Source organism: Trachypithecus francoisi, unplaced genomic scaffold (genome assembly GCF_009764315.1).
Source record: "Trachypithecus francoisi isolate TF-2019V2 unplaced genomic scaffold, Tfra_2.0 Lachesis_group12, whole genome shotgun sequence".
Classification (NCBI taxonomy): domain Eukaryota; kingdom Metazoa; phylum Chordata; class Mammalia; order Primates; family Cercopithecidae; genus Trachypithecus; species Trachypithecus francoisi.
The window spans coordinates 25,062,016-25,078,488 of record NW_022681457.1 but is presented as its reverse complement, the minus strand read 5'-3'; the positions used below and the strand labels follow the sequence as shown (position 1 = coordinate 25,078,488).

General features: G+C 39.2%; 1 protein-coding gene across 8 annotated transcripts in view; it reads left to right on the top strand.

The window, feature by feature from the left end:
• The window catches only part of ITGB3BP (integrin subunit beta 3 binding protein), an 80,641-nt gene that overhangs the window by 15,979 nt on the left and 48,189 nt on the right, over positions 1-16,473 (top strand). For all 8 annotated transcript variants that reach the window (XM_033225139.1, XM_033225144.1, XM_033225145.1 and 5 more), the window contains exon 2: positions 1,379-1,421. In XM_033225139.1, coding sequence (XP_033081030.1) covers positions 1,379-1,421 — 43 coding nt within the window. The remainder of the gene's footprint in view (positions 1-1,378; positions 1,422-16,473) is intronic.

The window sequence follows — 16,473 nt, the reverse complement described above, 5'->3', positions numbered from 1 at the left end:
TATTTACTGTTCAATGATTTTCTTAGATTGACCATCCCTTCTATTTTTTCTTATTCCTGTCCTTTGTAAATCAATAGTTATGTATGAATAGTCATTTTCTAAGATCAATACAAACTTTTGGGGGATTTCTGTAATACAATATAGTACAATCTTTTTGCTTTATGCTCTTAATTCTTTAATATTTTAATTCTATTTCTCAAGAATCAAGAAAATACTTTTAACACTGCATTTGTCACTGAGAAAACTAGTTTTAATTTATATTGACCTTTTTCTCCTTTGAACATTTAGTCTGCATTCAATAAAATGTTGATGACTGCTCTTTAGAAGACAGCTGTATGAAATAAAGTATTATAAATATTCCGCTTCCCTTTCTAAGCATTGTCACCAACATCTGGGCATCCAGTTTAGCAGAACAGATTTTGCACACAGAGAGCCTGGCATATTCCTGAATCAGTTTAGTGAAGGAAACAAAAAATAGTTTCTTATGGATTGGGGACTTATAAAGACATAGAGCATCTGTTCCTCAGTTAAGTCATAGTCTGGTTGCACTGAATCATGTTTAAAGCTAGAATAATGTGCAAAACTTTTTTCACCATGCTCATACCTTTAACACCTAGTGCACTGTTTCTGTACTATACTTTCTTTCTTTTTTTTTTTTTTTTTTTTTTTTTTTTTTTTTTTTGAGACGGAGTCTTGCTCTGCCACCCAGGCTGGAGTGCAGTGGCCGGATCTCAGCTCACTGCAAGCTCCGCCTCCCGGGTTTACGCCATTCTCCTGCCTCAGCCTCCCGAGCAGCTGGACTACAGGCGCCCGCCTCGTTGCCCGGCTAGTTTTTTGTATTTTTAAGTAGAGACAGGGTTTCACCGTATTAGCCAGGATGGTCTCGATCTCCTGACCTCGTGATCCGCCCGTCTCGGCCTCCCAAAGTGCTGGGATTACAGGCTTGAGCCACCGCGCCCGGCCTGTACTATACTTTCAACATCTCCACTGAAAGTGTATAAATTATTTTGCTTTTATATATGATATTGTAATAGTGGTATTTTAAAGCAGACAAACATACTAACTTTTATAAGACCTTTTATAATATGACCGATGTTTAAATTGTGCGGTAGTCCTTGTATATATAACTGCATATATTTTTTTAAGTAACTCATTTAAATATTTAATTATGATCCCATTTAGAGATATGCAATTAGAATCAAACCTGTCATCAGAAATAATTGCTTTCTTCATATGGTATTCTGCTTTAATAAATAATATAAAAATGGGTTGGCAGAACTAACTTAGAATCTTCGTTTATATATCTTTCCCTTAATTATTGGGCTACTTTAAATAAAGCATGTCAAATCTAAAATTTCTTTAAATTTTTTGTTTGTAGTGTTAAAAGATCACTGAAATTGGATGATCTGTTAGAAGAAAATGTAAGTATTTGCTTAAAAGTTAGTCATCGCATAAGATTGGTTTTCAGTTTTTAACTACTGATTTACCTTGTTAAATATTAAAATTATCAAGACACGATGTGATGTAATGTGATTGGTACACCATTTTCTGCATGTAAGATGTTTTAGTTTTTGTAAATCTAATATGTGGAAGTTTCTGGCCAGCTTGAGGTATTTAGTTAAGAAGCAAATTAATTATTTAAAAACCTTAATGAAATAATTTAGTAGAAATTAATTCACCATTTGTGGAAAAAAATAGTCTGCCACTTAAATGTACAAGAAATAATATAGGACAATGACAGTACTTTTAATCTGCATACTATAATCTGCTAAAATGAAATGAAAACATTAGCATTTTTATATCAAAAAGGTAATTACCTTCCTCAGCTATGCTGGCATGGATTAAACAACATAATACTAACACTGTAATAAATTGCACCACGGTTATCACAATGAAAATTAAATTGTACTGTTGCCATTACTTTTTGTAAATTGAGTTGTAGCACATTCCCAGTGCCAGTATATCATGACATATGTTAGTTTATTATTTTTTCATACTAACTATGGATCTAGATAGAAACACTAATACTGAGATACTTACGACCTCAGTAATCTTAAATGCAGGTAAATTGGTGAGAAAGTAAATTAAAACAAATAGCTAGTCAATAAATAGGCTCCTCCAAATTCACATATGAATGCCATTTCAATAAATGGGTTTTATATGGAATTTTTCTTTGGAAGACTCACTGGTATTTAACAAAACAGAAATTTACCATTTAGAAAACTTGCTACATGCTTTTTAAAAATTTTTAAACAAAGGTGGCAAAGTACAGCAATGACACTAAAAAAATCATTAACAGTATAATTAGCAATTTAGAATACCATTATCCAACTTGTTCTGTGCAGAATGCAGCTGTGACTATAATTCTGCATCTGTTTCTTTGGTCAGAATGGTATTTTGGTAGATGAGTAGTCCAGCTTGAAATGAAATACTGTTCTTTCCTGCCCCAAAGCTGTTCTTTGGGAGATGGTAACTTTGTTTAAATGGAAAAGAATGACTGTTTCAGAACCCATTCTCTTCATGAAGTAAATTGTCATCATAGCAGGCTTTCTATGTATTTTTTCTTCAGATGAAGATGTGTCAAGGTAGCCAGTGCCACAGCTGATATCCTGTATTAGAAAAATACATTGTTATGTTTGGCCCAGTCCTGTACCTTTCAACAGAACTTAAATTGATTTAAGCTTGTACCAACTGATTTAGTAGTACTGATTGATTTAACTTGGTACCACATGACCACATCTGCCTGAAGGAGGTTCCTAGTGTACTAGCTTGGGCCTTTCTATTTCCTGACCAGTTTCTGGTATTTTCAGCTTTTTCCTCTTGCCTTATCATATGTTTGAAGCTCTATATTTGCATCTTAGAGCTAACAGCTTTTGTTCTGTTCTAGTGTTAAGTCTGGGCTTCTCTCCATGGCTACATACACACTTCATCTACTCTAGTAACAACTTAGCCCTGAAGCAACTTAGCTCCCAGTTATATACCCACGTGGCCCATGACCCCATTGAGGCTGCCTTAGCCCATGCAAAAGGAAATTGGACATTCAAAATATATACCTACAATTTTAGGAGTACTTAATTGTTGTGAAGCTATAGTGGAACTAGTAGTAACTTTGTGGTCATTTTGCCTTACCAATATGTTGCTGAAGGAGGAAGACTGGTTTCTAAGGGAAAGAGATGGCACTTATATGCCAGTTGGTTGAAGTGGAGCCTGTTTGTCCTAAGCAGTGGCCATATCCAGAGATATTTGGAACTCCTAACTCCCAGTGGTCCTAATGCAGCTACAGATCTTTGTGGAGATTAATGCTTCATGATGTTTGGGCAAGGCTCAAATGCCATTTTCTTATGTCTCTTGATATGGTTTGGCTGTGTCTTCACCCAAATCTCATCTTAAATTGTACTCCCGTAATTCCCACGTGTTGTGGGAGGGACCTGGTGGGAGATAATTTGGATCATGGGGGCGGTTTCCCCCATGCTGTCCTTGTGGTAGTGAGTAGGGCTCACTAGACCTGATGGTTTTATCAGGAGTTTCCACTTTTGCATCTTGCTGATTTTCTCTTGCCACTGCCATGTAAGAAGTGTCTTTTGCCTCCTGCCATGATTCAGAGGGCTTCCCAGCCATGTGGAACTGTAAGTGCAATTAAACCTCTTTTTCTTCCCAGTCTCGGGTATGTCTTTATCAGCAGCATGAAAACAGAGTAATACACCTCCTCTAATGGGGCAAGCAGAGATATGGACCATACCCTGTGTTCTTCCTTTAATATGCAGAATGTATACTGCCAGTACCACAATTTGCTGAACCTCACAGGTTGTTGGGTGTTGTAAGGAGCTGAAGAAAGTTCCAATTTATAATCATCTACAGTATTTGGGCTGCTTGAGTTGTTACTCTCCAACCGTTGTTCCTAGATGGATTTTAAGGAATGAAGATGAATTATATATTACAAACTGTTGCCAGTGGCAGTCCAGATGAATTTATATGGACAACTGACTACCTGGCTGTATACCAAGCCAGCTTGACCCAGTCTTTTTCTGGCCACTTCAGAGAGAGAATGGAAGATGCTATAGTTGGGAAGAGAAGAGCATACTTCTTACCAAGGCCAGCTCAATAGGCGTCCTGCCAGAGGAGTAGTGGTGCAGGTTTTGTTGGGGAGGTTTGCCGATTTATATATAGATACCCAGTCAGAAGTACTCCATTACTATTAGTAAGACAACTTTTTTTTTTTTTTTTCCGAGACAGGGTCTCACTCTGTTGCTCAGGCTGGAGTACAGTGGTGTGATCACAGCTCACTGCAGCCTCAACCTTCTGGGCTCAAGCAGTCGTCTCCTCAGCCTTCTGGGTAGCTGGGACTACAGGCACGGGCCTCTATGCCCAGCTAATTTTTTGTTTTTTTTTTTTTTTTTAGTTTCACCGTGTTGTCCAGGCTGGTCTCAAACTCCCAAGCTCAAGCAATCCGCCCATCTCGGCCTGCCAAAGTCTTGGGATTACAAGTGTGAGCCACCATGCCTGACAGTAAGACACTTCTAAGTCAGATTATTCCCATTGCCTAACCTAATCTCTCCAATTCTAGAACATTTCTCTCACCCCAAAAAGAAACCCCATACCTATTAACAGTTAGTCTCAATATCCTCCTCTCCCCCACCCCCTGGAAATCACTAATCTACTTTCTGTCTTTATAGATATTCTTCTGAACATTTCGTATAAATGGAGTCATATAATTTTGTGTCTGGCTTTCATTTAGCATAATATTTTCAAGATTCAATTTACCTACTTTTTCTTCGATTGTCCTTTTGATGTCATATCCGAGAAATGTGTAATCCATGGAAACACAGGTTTTTAATCTACGTTTCTAAGAGTTTTATAGTATTAACTCTTTCATTTAGGTCTTCCGTTTTGAGTTAATGTTTGTACATGGTTCAAGGGTAGGGACTAGATTCATTCTTTTGCATGTATATAACCAGTTACTGGTTATACCCATATGTAAACAGATACCCACATGTAAAAAAATGCATCTAGTCCCTACCATTTGCTGAAACGACTATTTTTTCGTTTATTGAACAGACTTGACACCTTTGTTAAAAATCAAGTGATCATAAATGTATATATGTATTTCTGAATGCCCAGATAAATTCCATTTGTCTATCTATATATATGTGTTTATGCCACTACCATGCAGTCTTCATTACTGTAAGTTTCTAAGATCAAAAAACATTTTAATTTGAAGTTTGAAATCAGGAAGTATGAGTCCTCCAACTTTGTTGTTCTTTTTCAAGATTGATTTGGCTATTCTGTATCCTTCATAATTCCATATGAATTTTGGAATCAGTCCACTTCTGGAAAAAAAAAAGGCACTGGAATTTTGATAAGGATTACATCAGATTTGCAGATTCAGTTGGGAAATTTGCAATCTTAACAGTAATAGTAAGTCATCCAAACCATGAATGTGAGATATATTTCTATTTATTTAGATCTCACTTAATGTCTTTCAATAATGTTTTATAGTTTTTAGTATGTAACTTGTAGTTTTTTGATTAAATTTATTCCTAAGTATTTTATTCTTTTTAAGCTATTATCAATGGAATTGCTTTATAATGTCATTTTTAGAGTAGTCACTGCTAATGTATAGAAATACAACTGATTTTTACGTATGGATCATATATCCTGCTGCCTTGCTGAACCGATTTATTAACATTAATAATTCGGGGATTTTCCTTTTTCTGTTTTTTGAGACAGAGTCTCGCTCTGTTGCCCAGGCTGGAGTGCAATGGCGCAATCCCGGCTCACTGCAACCTCTGCCTCCTGGGTTCAAGCAGTTCTCCTGCCTCAGCCTCCCAAGTACCTGGGACTACAGGTGCACGCAACCACGCCCAACTAATTGTTGTATTTTTAGTAAAGACAGAGTTTCACCATGTTGGTCAAGCTGGTCTCGAACTCCTGACCTCAGGTGATCCGCCCATCTCGGCTTCCCAAAGTGCTGGGATTACAGGCGTGAGCCACAGTCCCCCACCCTATTTAGGGTATTCTATATATAAGATCAGGTCATCTGCAAGTAGGGATAGTTTTACTACTTCTTTTCCAATCTATGCCTTTTATTTCTTTTTTGTGCTCATTTCTTTGGCCAGAATCTCCTGAACAATGTTAAGTAGAAGTGGCAAGAGCAGACATCCTTTTCTTGTACTTGATCTTAGAGGGAAATAATCCAGTTTTTCATTGTTAAGTATGATGTTAGCTCTGAGTTTTTCGTACATGTCTTTTATCAGATTGAGAAAATTCTGTTCTATTCCTAGTCTATTGAGTGTTTTTGTCATGAAAGGATGTTAGATTTTTGTCACTTTTCCTGCATAATTGAGATGATCGTGTATGCTTTTTTCTTTTATTCTCTTAGTATAATATATTACATTGATTGATATTTGTATGCTGAACCAACCTTGCTTTCCTTGGATAAATTCTGCTTGGGTATGACATGTAATTCTTTTTTGCTGCAAATTTCAATTTGCCAGGATTTTTACATCTATATTTATAAGGGATTTAGGTCTGTAATGTTCTGGTGTCAGGATAATACTGGCTTCAGAGAATTAGGAAGTGTTTCCTCCTGTTTTTTGAGAGTTTGAGAAAAATTGGTGTCACTTCTTTAAACATTAGCAGAAAGGCTGGGCACAGTGGCTCACACCTGTAATCCTAGCACTTTAGGAGGCCAAGGCAGCGGATCACCTGAGGCCAGGAGTTCGAGACCAGCCTGACTAACATGGAGAAATCCCCGTCTCTACTAAAAAACACAAAATTAGCCTAGCGTGGTGGCACATGCCTGTAATCCCAGCTACTCGGGAGGCTGAGGCAGGAGAATTGCTTGAACCCAGGAGACAGAAGTTGCAGTGAGCTGAGATTGCGCTACTGCACTCCAGCCTGGGCAACAAGAGTGAAACTCCATCTCAAGAAAACAGCAACAACAACAATAACAACACTAGTAGAATTCGCCAGTGAAACTGCCTGCTCCTGGACTTCTCTTTGTTGTAAATTTTTTGAATATTAACTCTATGTCTTTACGTGCTGTTGATTTATTCAGATTTTCCAGTTCCGCATAATTCAATCTGGTATGTTACGTGTTTCTGGAAATTTGCCTGTTTCATCTAGATTATCTAATTTGTTGGCATGTAGTTGGTCATTGTATCCCTTTATGATTTCTTTTATTTGGGCAAGACCAGTAATAACTTCCCTTCTTCATTCCTGATTTTATAATTTGACTCCCCATCCCTTCCTTCCTCCCACTCTCCTTCCCTCCTTTTCTTCCTTCATCAGTCTAGCTAAAGATTTACCAATTTTGTTGATCTCCTCAAAGTACTGACTTTTGGAATCACTGATCTCTATTGTTTTTTGTTCTCCATTTAATTTGTTTTCTCTTTGTCTTTTTTTTTCCTTCTGCTTGCCTTGGGTTTAGTTTGCTTTTCTTTTTCTGGTGTCTTTACAGTGGAAGCTTAGGTTATTGATTTGAGAGCTCTCTTTTTTAACATAGTTATTTGCAGCTATAAATTTACCTCTGAGTACCACTTTCACTACATCCCATTAAGTTTTTGTATGTTTTGTTTCATTTTGTTCTTACTGTGTTTTTTAAGTTTTAAAAAAATTCCTCCTTTGACCCATTGGTTATTTAGCAGTGTATTGTTTTATTTACACATATTTGTGTATTTTCTAAGTTTTCGTCTGCTATTTTTATTTTTTTTTTATTATTTTTTAAATTTTTTTTTATTATTATACTTTAAGTTCTAGGGTACATGTGCATAACGTGCAGGTTTCTTACATATGTATACTTGTGCCATGTTGGTGTGCTGCACCCATCAACTCATCAGCACCCATCAATTCGTAATTTATATCAGGTATAACTCCCAATGCAATCCTTCCCCCCTCCCCCCTCCCCCCTCCCCATGATAGGCCCTAGTGTGTGATGTTCCCCTTCCCGAGTCCAAGTGATCTCATTGTTCAGTTCCCACCTATGAGTGAGAACATGCGGTGTTTGGTTTTCTGTTCTTGTGATAGTTTGCTAAGAATGATAGTTTCCAGCTGCATCCATGTCCCTACAAAGGATGCAAACTCATCCTTTTTTATGGCTGCATAGTATTCCATGGTGTATATGTGCCACATTTTCTTAATCCAGTCTGTCACAGATGGACATTTGGGTTGATTCCAAGTCTTTGCTATTGTGAATAGTGCCGCAATAAACATACATGTGCATGTGTCTTTATAGCAGCATGATTTATAATCCTTTGGGTATATACCCAGTAGTGGGATGGCTGGGTCATATGGTACATCTAGTTCTAGATCCTTGAGGAATCGCCATACTGTTTTCCATAATGGTTGAACTAGTTTACAATCCCACCAACAGTGTAAAAGTGTTCCTATTTCTCCACATCCTCTCCAGCACCTGTTGTTTCCTGACTTTTTAATGATTGCCATTCTAACTGGTGTGAGATGGTATCTCATTGTGGTTTTGATTTGCATTTCTCTGATGGCGAGTGATGATGAGCATTTTTTCATGTGTCTGTTGGCTGTATGAATGTCTTCTTTTGAGAAATGTCTGTTCATATCCTTTGCCCACTTTTTGATGGGGTTGTTTGTTTTTTTCTTGTAAATTTGTTTGAGTTCTTTGTAGGTTCTGGATATCAGCCCTTTGTCAGATGAGTAGATTGCAAAAATGTTCTCCCATTCTGTAGGTTGCCTATTCACTCTGATGGTAGTTTCTTTTGCTGTGCAGAAGCTCTTTAGTTTAATTAGATCCCATTTGTCAATTTTGGCTTTTGCTGCCGTTGCTTTTGGTGTTTTAGACATGAAGTCCTTGCCCATGCCTATGTCCTGAATGGTATTGCCTAGGTTTTCTTCTAGGGTTTTTATGGTATTAGGTCTAACATTTAAGTCTGTAATCCATCTTGAATTAATTTTTGTATAAGGAGTAAGGAAAGGATCCAGTTTCAGCTTTCTACTTATGGCTAGCCAGTTTTCCCAGCACCATTTATTAAATAGGGAATCCTTTCCCCATTTCTTGTTTCTCTCAGGTTTGTCAAAGATCAGATGTCTGTAGATGTGTGGTATTATTTCTGAGGGCTCTGTTCTGTTCCATTGGTCTATATCTCTGTTTTGGTACTAGTACCATGCTGTTTTGGTTACTGTAGCCTTGTAGTATAGTTTGAAGTCAGGTAGCGTGATGCCTCCAGCTTTGTTCTTTTGACTTAGGATTGTCTTGGCAATGCGGGCTCTTTTTTGGTTCCATATGAACTTTAAAGCAGTTTTTTCCAATTCTGTGAAGAAACTCATTGGTAGCTTGATGGGGATGGCATTGAATCTATAAATAACTTTGTGCAGTATGGCCATTTTCACGATATTGATTCTTCCTATCCATGAGCATGGTATGTTCTTCCATTTGTTTGTGTCCTCTTTGATTTCACTGAGCAGTGGTTTGTAGTTCTCCTTGAAGAGGTCCTTTACATCCCTTGTAAGTTGGATTCCTAGGTATTTTATTCTCTTTGAAGCAATTGTGAATGGAAGTTCATTCATGATTTGGCTCTCTGTTTGTCTGTTACTGGTGTATAAGAATGCTTGTGATTTTTGCACATTGATTTTGTATCCTGAGACTTTGCTGAAGTTGCTTATCAGCTTAAGGAGATTTTGGGCTGAGACATGGGGTTTTCTAAATATACAATCATGTCATCTGCAAACAGGGACAATTTGACTTCTTCTTTTCTAACTGAATACCCTTTATTTCTTTCTCTTGCCTGATTGCCCTAGCCAGAACTATGTTGAATAGGAGCGGTGAGAGAGGGCATCCCTGTCTTGTGCCAGTTTTCAAAGGGAATTTTTCCAGTTTTTGCCCATTCAGTATGATATTGGCTGTGGGTTTGTCATAAATAGCTCTTATTATTTTGAGGTACGTTCCATCAATACCGAATTTATTGAGCGTTTTTAGCATGAAGGGCTGTTGAATTTTGTCAAAGGCCTTTTCTGCATCTATTGAGATAATCATGTGGTTCTTGTCTTTGGTTCTGTTTATATGCTGGTTACGCTTATTGATTTGCGAATGCTGAACCAGCCTTGCATCTCAGGGATGAAGCCCACTTGATCATGGTGGATAAGCTTTTTGATGTGCTGCTGAATCCGGTTTGCCAGTATTTTATTGAGGATTTTTGCATCGATGTTCATCAGGGATATTGGTCTAAAATTCTCTTTTTTTGTTGTGTCTCTGCCAGGCTTTGGTATCAGGATGATGTTGGCCTCATAAAATGAGTTAGGGAGGATTCCCTCTTTTTCTATTGATTGGAATAGTTTCAGAAGGAATGGTACCAGCTCCTCCTTGTACCTCTGGTAGAATTCAGCTGTGAATCCATCTGGTCCTGGACTTTTTTTGGTTGGTAGGCTATTATTATTGCCTCAATTTCAGAGCCTGCTATTGGTCTATTTAGGGATTCGACTTCTTCCTGGTTTAGTCTTGGAAGAGTGTAAGTGTCCAGGAAATTATCCATTTCTTCTAGATTTTCTAGTTATTTGCGTAGAGGTGTTTATAGTATTCTCTGATGGTAGTTTGTATTTCTGTGGGGTCGGTGGTGATATCCCCTTTATCATTTTTTATTGCGTCTATTTGATTCTTCTCTCTTTTCTTCTTTATTAGTCTTGCTAGCGGTCTATCAATTTTGTTGATCTTTTCAAAAACCAACTCCTGGATTCATTGATTTTTTGGAGGGTTTTTTGTGTCTCTATCTCCTTCAGTTCTGCTCTGATCTTAGTTATTTCTTGCCTTCTGCTAGCTTTTGAATGTGTTTGCTCTTGCCTCTCTAGTTCTTTTAATTGTGATGTTAGAGTGTCAATTTTAGATCTTTCCAGCTTTCTCTTGTGGGCATTTAGTGCTATAAATTTCCCTCTACACACTGCTTTAAATGTGTCCCAGAGATTCTGGTATGTTGTATCTTTGTTCTCATTGGTTTCAAAGAACATCTTTATTTCTGCTTTCATTTTTTTATGTACCCAGTAGTCATTCAGGAGCAGGTTGTTCAGTTTCCATGTAGTTGAGCAGTTTTGATTGAGTTTCTTAGTCCTGAGTTCTAGTTTGATTGCACTGTGGTCTGAGAGACAGTTCGTTATAATTTCTGTTCTTTTACATTTGCTGAGGAGTGCTTTACTTCCAATTATGTGGTCAATTTTGGAATAAGTGCGATGTGGTGCTGAGAAGAATGTATATTCTGTTGATTTGGGGTGGAGAGTTCTATAGATGTCTATTAGGTCCGCTTGGTGCAGAAATGAGTTCAATTCCTGGATATCCTTGTTAACTTTCTGTCTCGTTGATCTGTCTAATGTTGACAGTGGAGTGTTGAAGTTTCCCATTATTATTATATGGGAGTCTAAGTCTCTTTGTAAGTCTCTAAGGACTTGCTTTATGAATCTGGGTGCTCCTGTATTGGGTGCATATATATTTAGGAGAGTTAGCTCTTCCTGTTGAATTGATCCCTTTACCATTATGTAATGGCCTTCTTTGTCTCTTTTGATCTTTGATGGTTTAAAGTCTGTTTTATCAGAGACTAGGATTGCAACCCCTGCTTTTTTTTGCTCTCCATTTGCTTGGTAGATCTTCCTCCATCCCTTTATTTTGAGCCTATGTATGTCTCTGCATGTGAGATGGGTCTCCTGAATACAGCAGACTGATGGGTCTTGACTCTTGATCCAGTTTGCCAGTCTGTGTCTTTTAATTGGAGCATTTAGTCCATTAACATTTAAGGTTAATATTGTTATGTGTGAACTTGATCCTGCCATTATGATATTAACTGGTTATTTTGCTCATTAGTTGATGCAGTTTCTTCCTAGCCTTGATGGTCTTTACATTTTGGCATGTTTTTGCAATGGCTGGTACCGGTTGCTCCTTTCCATGTTTAGGGCTTCCTTCAGGGTCTCTTGTAAGGCAGGCCTGGTGGTGACAAAATCTCTAAGCATTTGCTTATCTGTAAAGGATTTTATTTCTCCTTCACTGATGAAACTTAGTTTGGCTGGATATGAAATTCTGGGTTGAAATTCTTTTCTTTAAGAACGTTGAATATTGGCCCCCACTCTCTTCTGGCTTGTAGAGTTTCTGCCGAGAGGTCTGCTGTTATTCTGATGGGCTTCCCTTTGTGGGTAACCCGACCTTTCTCTCTGGCTGCCCTTAAGATTTTTTCCTTCATTTCAACTTTGGTGAATCTGGCAATTATGTGTCTTGCTCTTCTCGAGGAGTATCTTTGTGGCTTTCTCTGTATTTCCTGAATTTGAATGTTGGCCTGCCCTACTAGGTTGGGGAAGTTCTCCTGTATGATATCCTGAAGAGTGTTTTCCAACTTGGTTCCATTTTCCCCCTCACTTTCAGGCACCCCAATCAGACGTAGATTTGGTCTTTTTACATAATCCCATACTTCTTGCAGGCTTTGTTCATTTCTTTTTCTTCTTTTTTCTTTTGGTTTCTCTTCTCACTTCATTTCATTCATTTGATCCTCAATCGCTGATACTCTTTCTTCCAGTTGATCGAGTCGGTTACTGAAGCTTGGGCATTTGTCACGTATTTCTCGTGTCATGGTTTTCATCTCTGTCATTTCGTTTATGACCTTCTCTGCATTAATTATTCTAGCTGTCAATTCTTCCACTCTTTTTTCAAGATTTTTAATTTCTTTGCATTGGTTACGTAATTCCTCCTTTAGCTCTGAGAAGTTTGATGGACTGAAGCCTCTTCTCTCATCTCGTCAAAGTCATTCTCTGACCAGCTTCGATCCATTGCTGGCGATGAGCTGTGCTCCTTTGCAGGGGGAGATGCGCTCTTATTTTTTGAATTTCCAGCTTTTCTGCCCTGCTTTTTCCCCATCTTTGTGGTTTTGTCTGCCTCTGGTGTTTGATGATGGTGACGTACTGATGGGGTTTTGGTATAGGTGTCCTTCCTGTTTGATAGTTTTCCTTCTAACAGTCAGGACCCTCAGCTGCAGGTCTGTTGGAGATTGCTTGAGGTCCACTCCAGACCCTGTTTGCCTGGGTATCAGCAGCAGAGGTTGCAGAAGATAGAATATTGCTGAACAGCGAGTGTACCTGTCTGATTCTTACTTTGGAAGCCTCCTCTCAGGGGTGTACTCCACCCTGTGAGGTGTGGGGTGTCAGACTGCCCCTAGTGGGGAATGTCTCCCAGTTAGGCTACTCAGGGGTCAGGGACCCACTTGAGCAGGCAGTCTATCCCTTCTCAGATCTCAGCCTCTGTGTTGGGAGATCCACTGATCTCTTCAAAGCTGTCAGACAGAGTCGTTTGCATCTGCAGAGGTTTCTGCTGCTTTTTTTGTTGTTGTTGTTTAACTGGGCCCTGTCCCCAGAGGTGGAGTCTACAGAGACAGGCAGGTTTCCTTGAGCTGCTGTGAGCTCCACCCAGTTCGAGCTTCCCAGCGGCTCTGTTTACCTACTTAAGCCTCAGCAGTGGCGGGCGCCCCTCCCCCAGCCTCGCTGCTGCCTTGCAGTTAGATCGCAGACTGCTGTGCTAGCAATGAGGGAGGCTCCGAGGCCGTGGGACCTTCCCGGCCAGGTGTGGGATATATTCTCCTGGTGTGCCCATTTGCTTAAAGTGCAGTATTGGGGTGGGAGTTACCCGATTTTCCATGTGTTGTGTGTCTCAGTTCCTCTCGCTAGGAAAAGGGATTCCCTTCCCCCTTGCGCTTCCCAGGTGAGGCGATGCCTCGCCCTGCTTCAGCTGTCACTGTTCGGGCTGCAGCAGCTGACCAGCACCGGTGGTCCGGCACTCCCTAGTGAGATGACCCCAGTACCTCAGTTGAAAATGCAGAAATCACCGGTCTTCTGTGTCGCTCGCGCTGGAGTTGGAGACTGGAGCTGTTCCTATTCGGCCATCTTCTTCTTCTGCTATTTTTGTTGTCGTTCCATGTGGCCAGAGAACATTCTTTATGAGAACATTGTATTATTTTCATCTTTTAAAATGTGTTGAAACCTGTTTTGTGGCCCAACATATTGTTATCCTGCCAAAGGTTTTATGTACACTTGAGAAGAATGTGTATTCTGCTGCTATTGGGGAGGGTTCTATAGATGTCTGTTAAGTCTAGTTGGTATGTAGTTTTGTTCAAATTTTCTGTTTCCTTGCTGATTTTCTATCTAGTTTTTGTATTCATTGTTGAATGCAGGGAATTGAAGTTTCCAACTATTATAGTTGAATTTTCAATCTCTCCCTTCCAATTCTGCCAGCTTTTGTTTTATGTATTTTGGGCCTCTCCTATTAGATATGCATATGTTTATAATTGTATATCTTTTTTTGTTTTTTGTTTTTTTCCCCAATAAATATTTATTCATTGTATTTTCTTGGAAGAAAAAGAAAAAGGGGGGGAAAGGAACAGCATGTGTTACAATAGTGCAACAGAAAAGAAGTGCTGAGTACAGCAAATTGACCATAAAATAAACACATCCCAGTGATAAAGTCACCAGAGCCCAAAGGAGCTCAGTCTCCTGCAGTTCAGGAAAATGGGGAAGGGATCAAGAAAAGAACAGACAGGTACACACTCTGCCTACCTTGTCCTTCCCTCTTCATGAATTCAGACTTGCACAGAGCTTTAGTTTCTGTCAGTAAACATCGAGCTACATTTGTCCATCTCTTATTAATCAATCTTATGGTCACTTTGACGTACATGTTTTGCACCTATATAAAAGCTCCTGAGTGACTTAGATACTTAGATTTATCTTCCTTTTCTTAGTCTCCCACCCAGGATGAGACACGTCACCCAATACATCCTATTTGCCCTGTTTGAACAAAGTAATGTAAACTTATAGTGCTCATAGGGCAGGTAAATGAAACTTCCTTTCTCTTCAGCTACTATGACTGTACAATCACTACTGCAACAATGCAGGACAATGGCTCCAGATAGTATTAACAAGAGTCCTTGGTAATGGGACTGGGTCTCTAAGTCCGGAATTTTCAAAAGTTAAGGATTTTTTATTTATTTATTTTTTTTAGAGTATGGATCTCACTCTGTCATCCAAACTGCTGTGCAGTGGTATGATCATGTTTCAGTACAGCCTCAAACTCCTGGACTCCAGTGATCCTCCCAACTCAACCTCCCGAGTAGCTAAGACTACAGGCACATGCCACCACACCTGGCTAGAAAAATTAAGGATTTTTGTCTTTGCTTCATACATTTATTCCTGGGCAGCACAGATGGGTACAAGCGTTTCATTTAAAAAACCTATGCCTACCAGCTCATACTTTGACACACACACACCCCTCAATGTGCATGGTAGATTTAGTTTAATCTCAGTGAAGGATAGATCTGGTGTGTGAAGCAAGTCTAGTACTCTAGGATTAGAGGCTTGGAGTAGGAATCCTTTATTGCATATGTAGACAGCTTTATCTAACCTTATTCCTCTCTAGGCCTTTCACCTGACCCAGGCTCTAACCTCTCTGCACCACCTTCCTATTCATACTCGTGTCCAATCTTCTAGTAAAATGAGATCAAGTCATGGGACAAATCAACTAAAACCAAGTATCCCAAGAAACATTATCAAGCTGGAGGAGTTTTAAGAAGACATTGCAGCAGAAAACCCAGCCCTTACTGACAAAAATGAGAGTCTAATAGGCTATGTACTCCACGTAGTTGTTTTTTTGTGGCGGTAATTTAAACAACAACACAAAGTATTTCTGCTGTGCAGACCAGGAGCGGCTGTCAAATTATCCCTGAGGTTGCCTGTGTACCTCACAACAAAGTATAAAAATAAGGACCTTAGATTAAAATATATAAAAATATTTTTATTAAGGAAACAAAAGTTAAAATGCACAAGATACATCTTTTGCACACATCAAGTACAGTTGGCCTCCTGGAGAAAGTGAGAACCAAGTTGCACTTGTTCAAAGGAGCAAATAAAATTATAGGGCCAGGTGCAGTGGCTCACACCTGTAATCCCAGCACTTTGGGAGACTGAGGCTGGCAGATTGCTTGAACTCAGGAATTTGAGATCAGCCTGGCAACATCACAAAACCCTGTCTCTACCAAAAGTACAAAAAATTAGCCAGGCATGGTGGCATGCACCTGTAGTCCCAATTACTCAGGAGGCTGAGGTGGGAGGGTCAATTGAACCCAGGAGGCAGATGTTGCAGTGAGCCATGATCATACCACTGCGCTCCAGCCTGGGTAACAGAGCCGGACTATATCTCAAAAAAAAAAAAAAAAAAAATTATAGTGGCCCAGAATGAGGCAGGAGTAAGCTTAGAAGTTGCAAACCTACAGCTGTTTGCTTAAGTGCCCCTTTTGCCTGTAATCATACCCATTGCTTGGAATAGTTCCCGGCTCCCTGTCTCAAGAATGGATTATGAGTAGACACATGGAAAAGCCCTGCCCTGATCTGCCTGAGAGATTCCCTCCCACAGAATGTTGTGGCTTCTTGGTGTTGTCCATGAATCTGGTTTCATGCTGAATCTTTTCATTCTGGTATAGGAAATATTATTATATA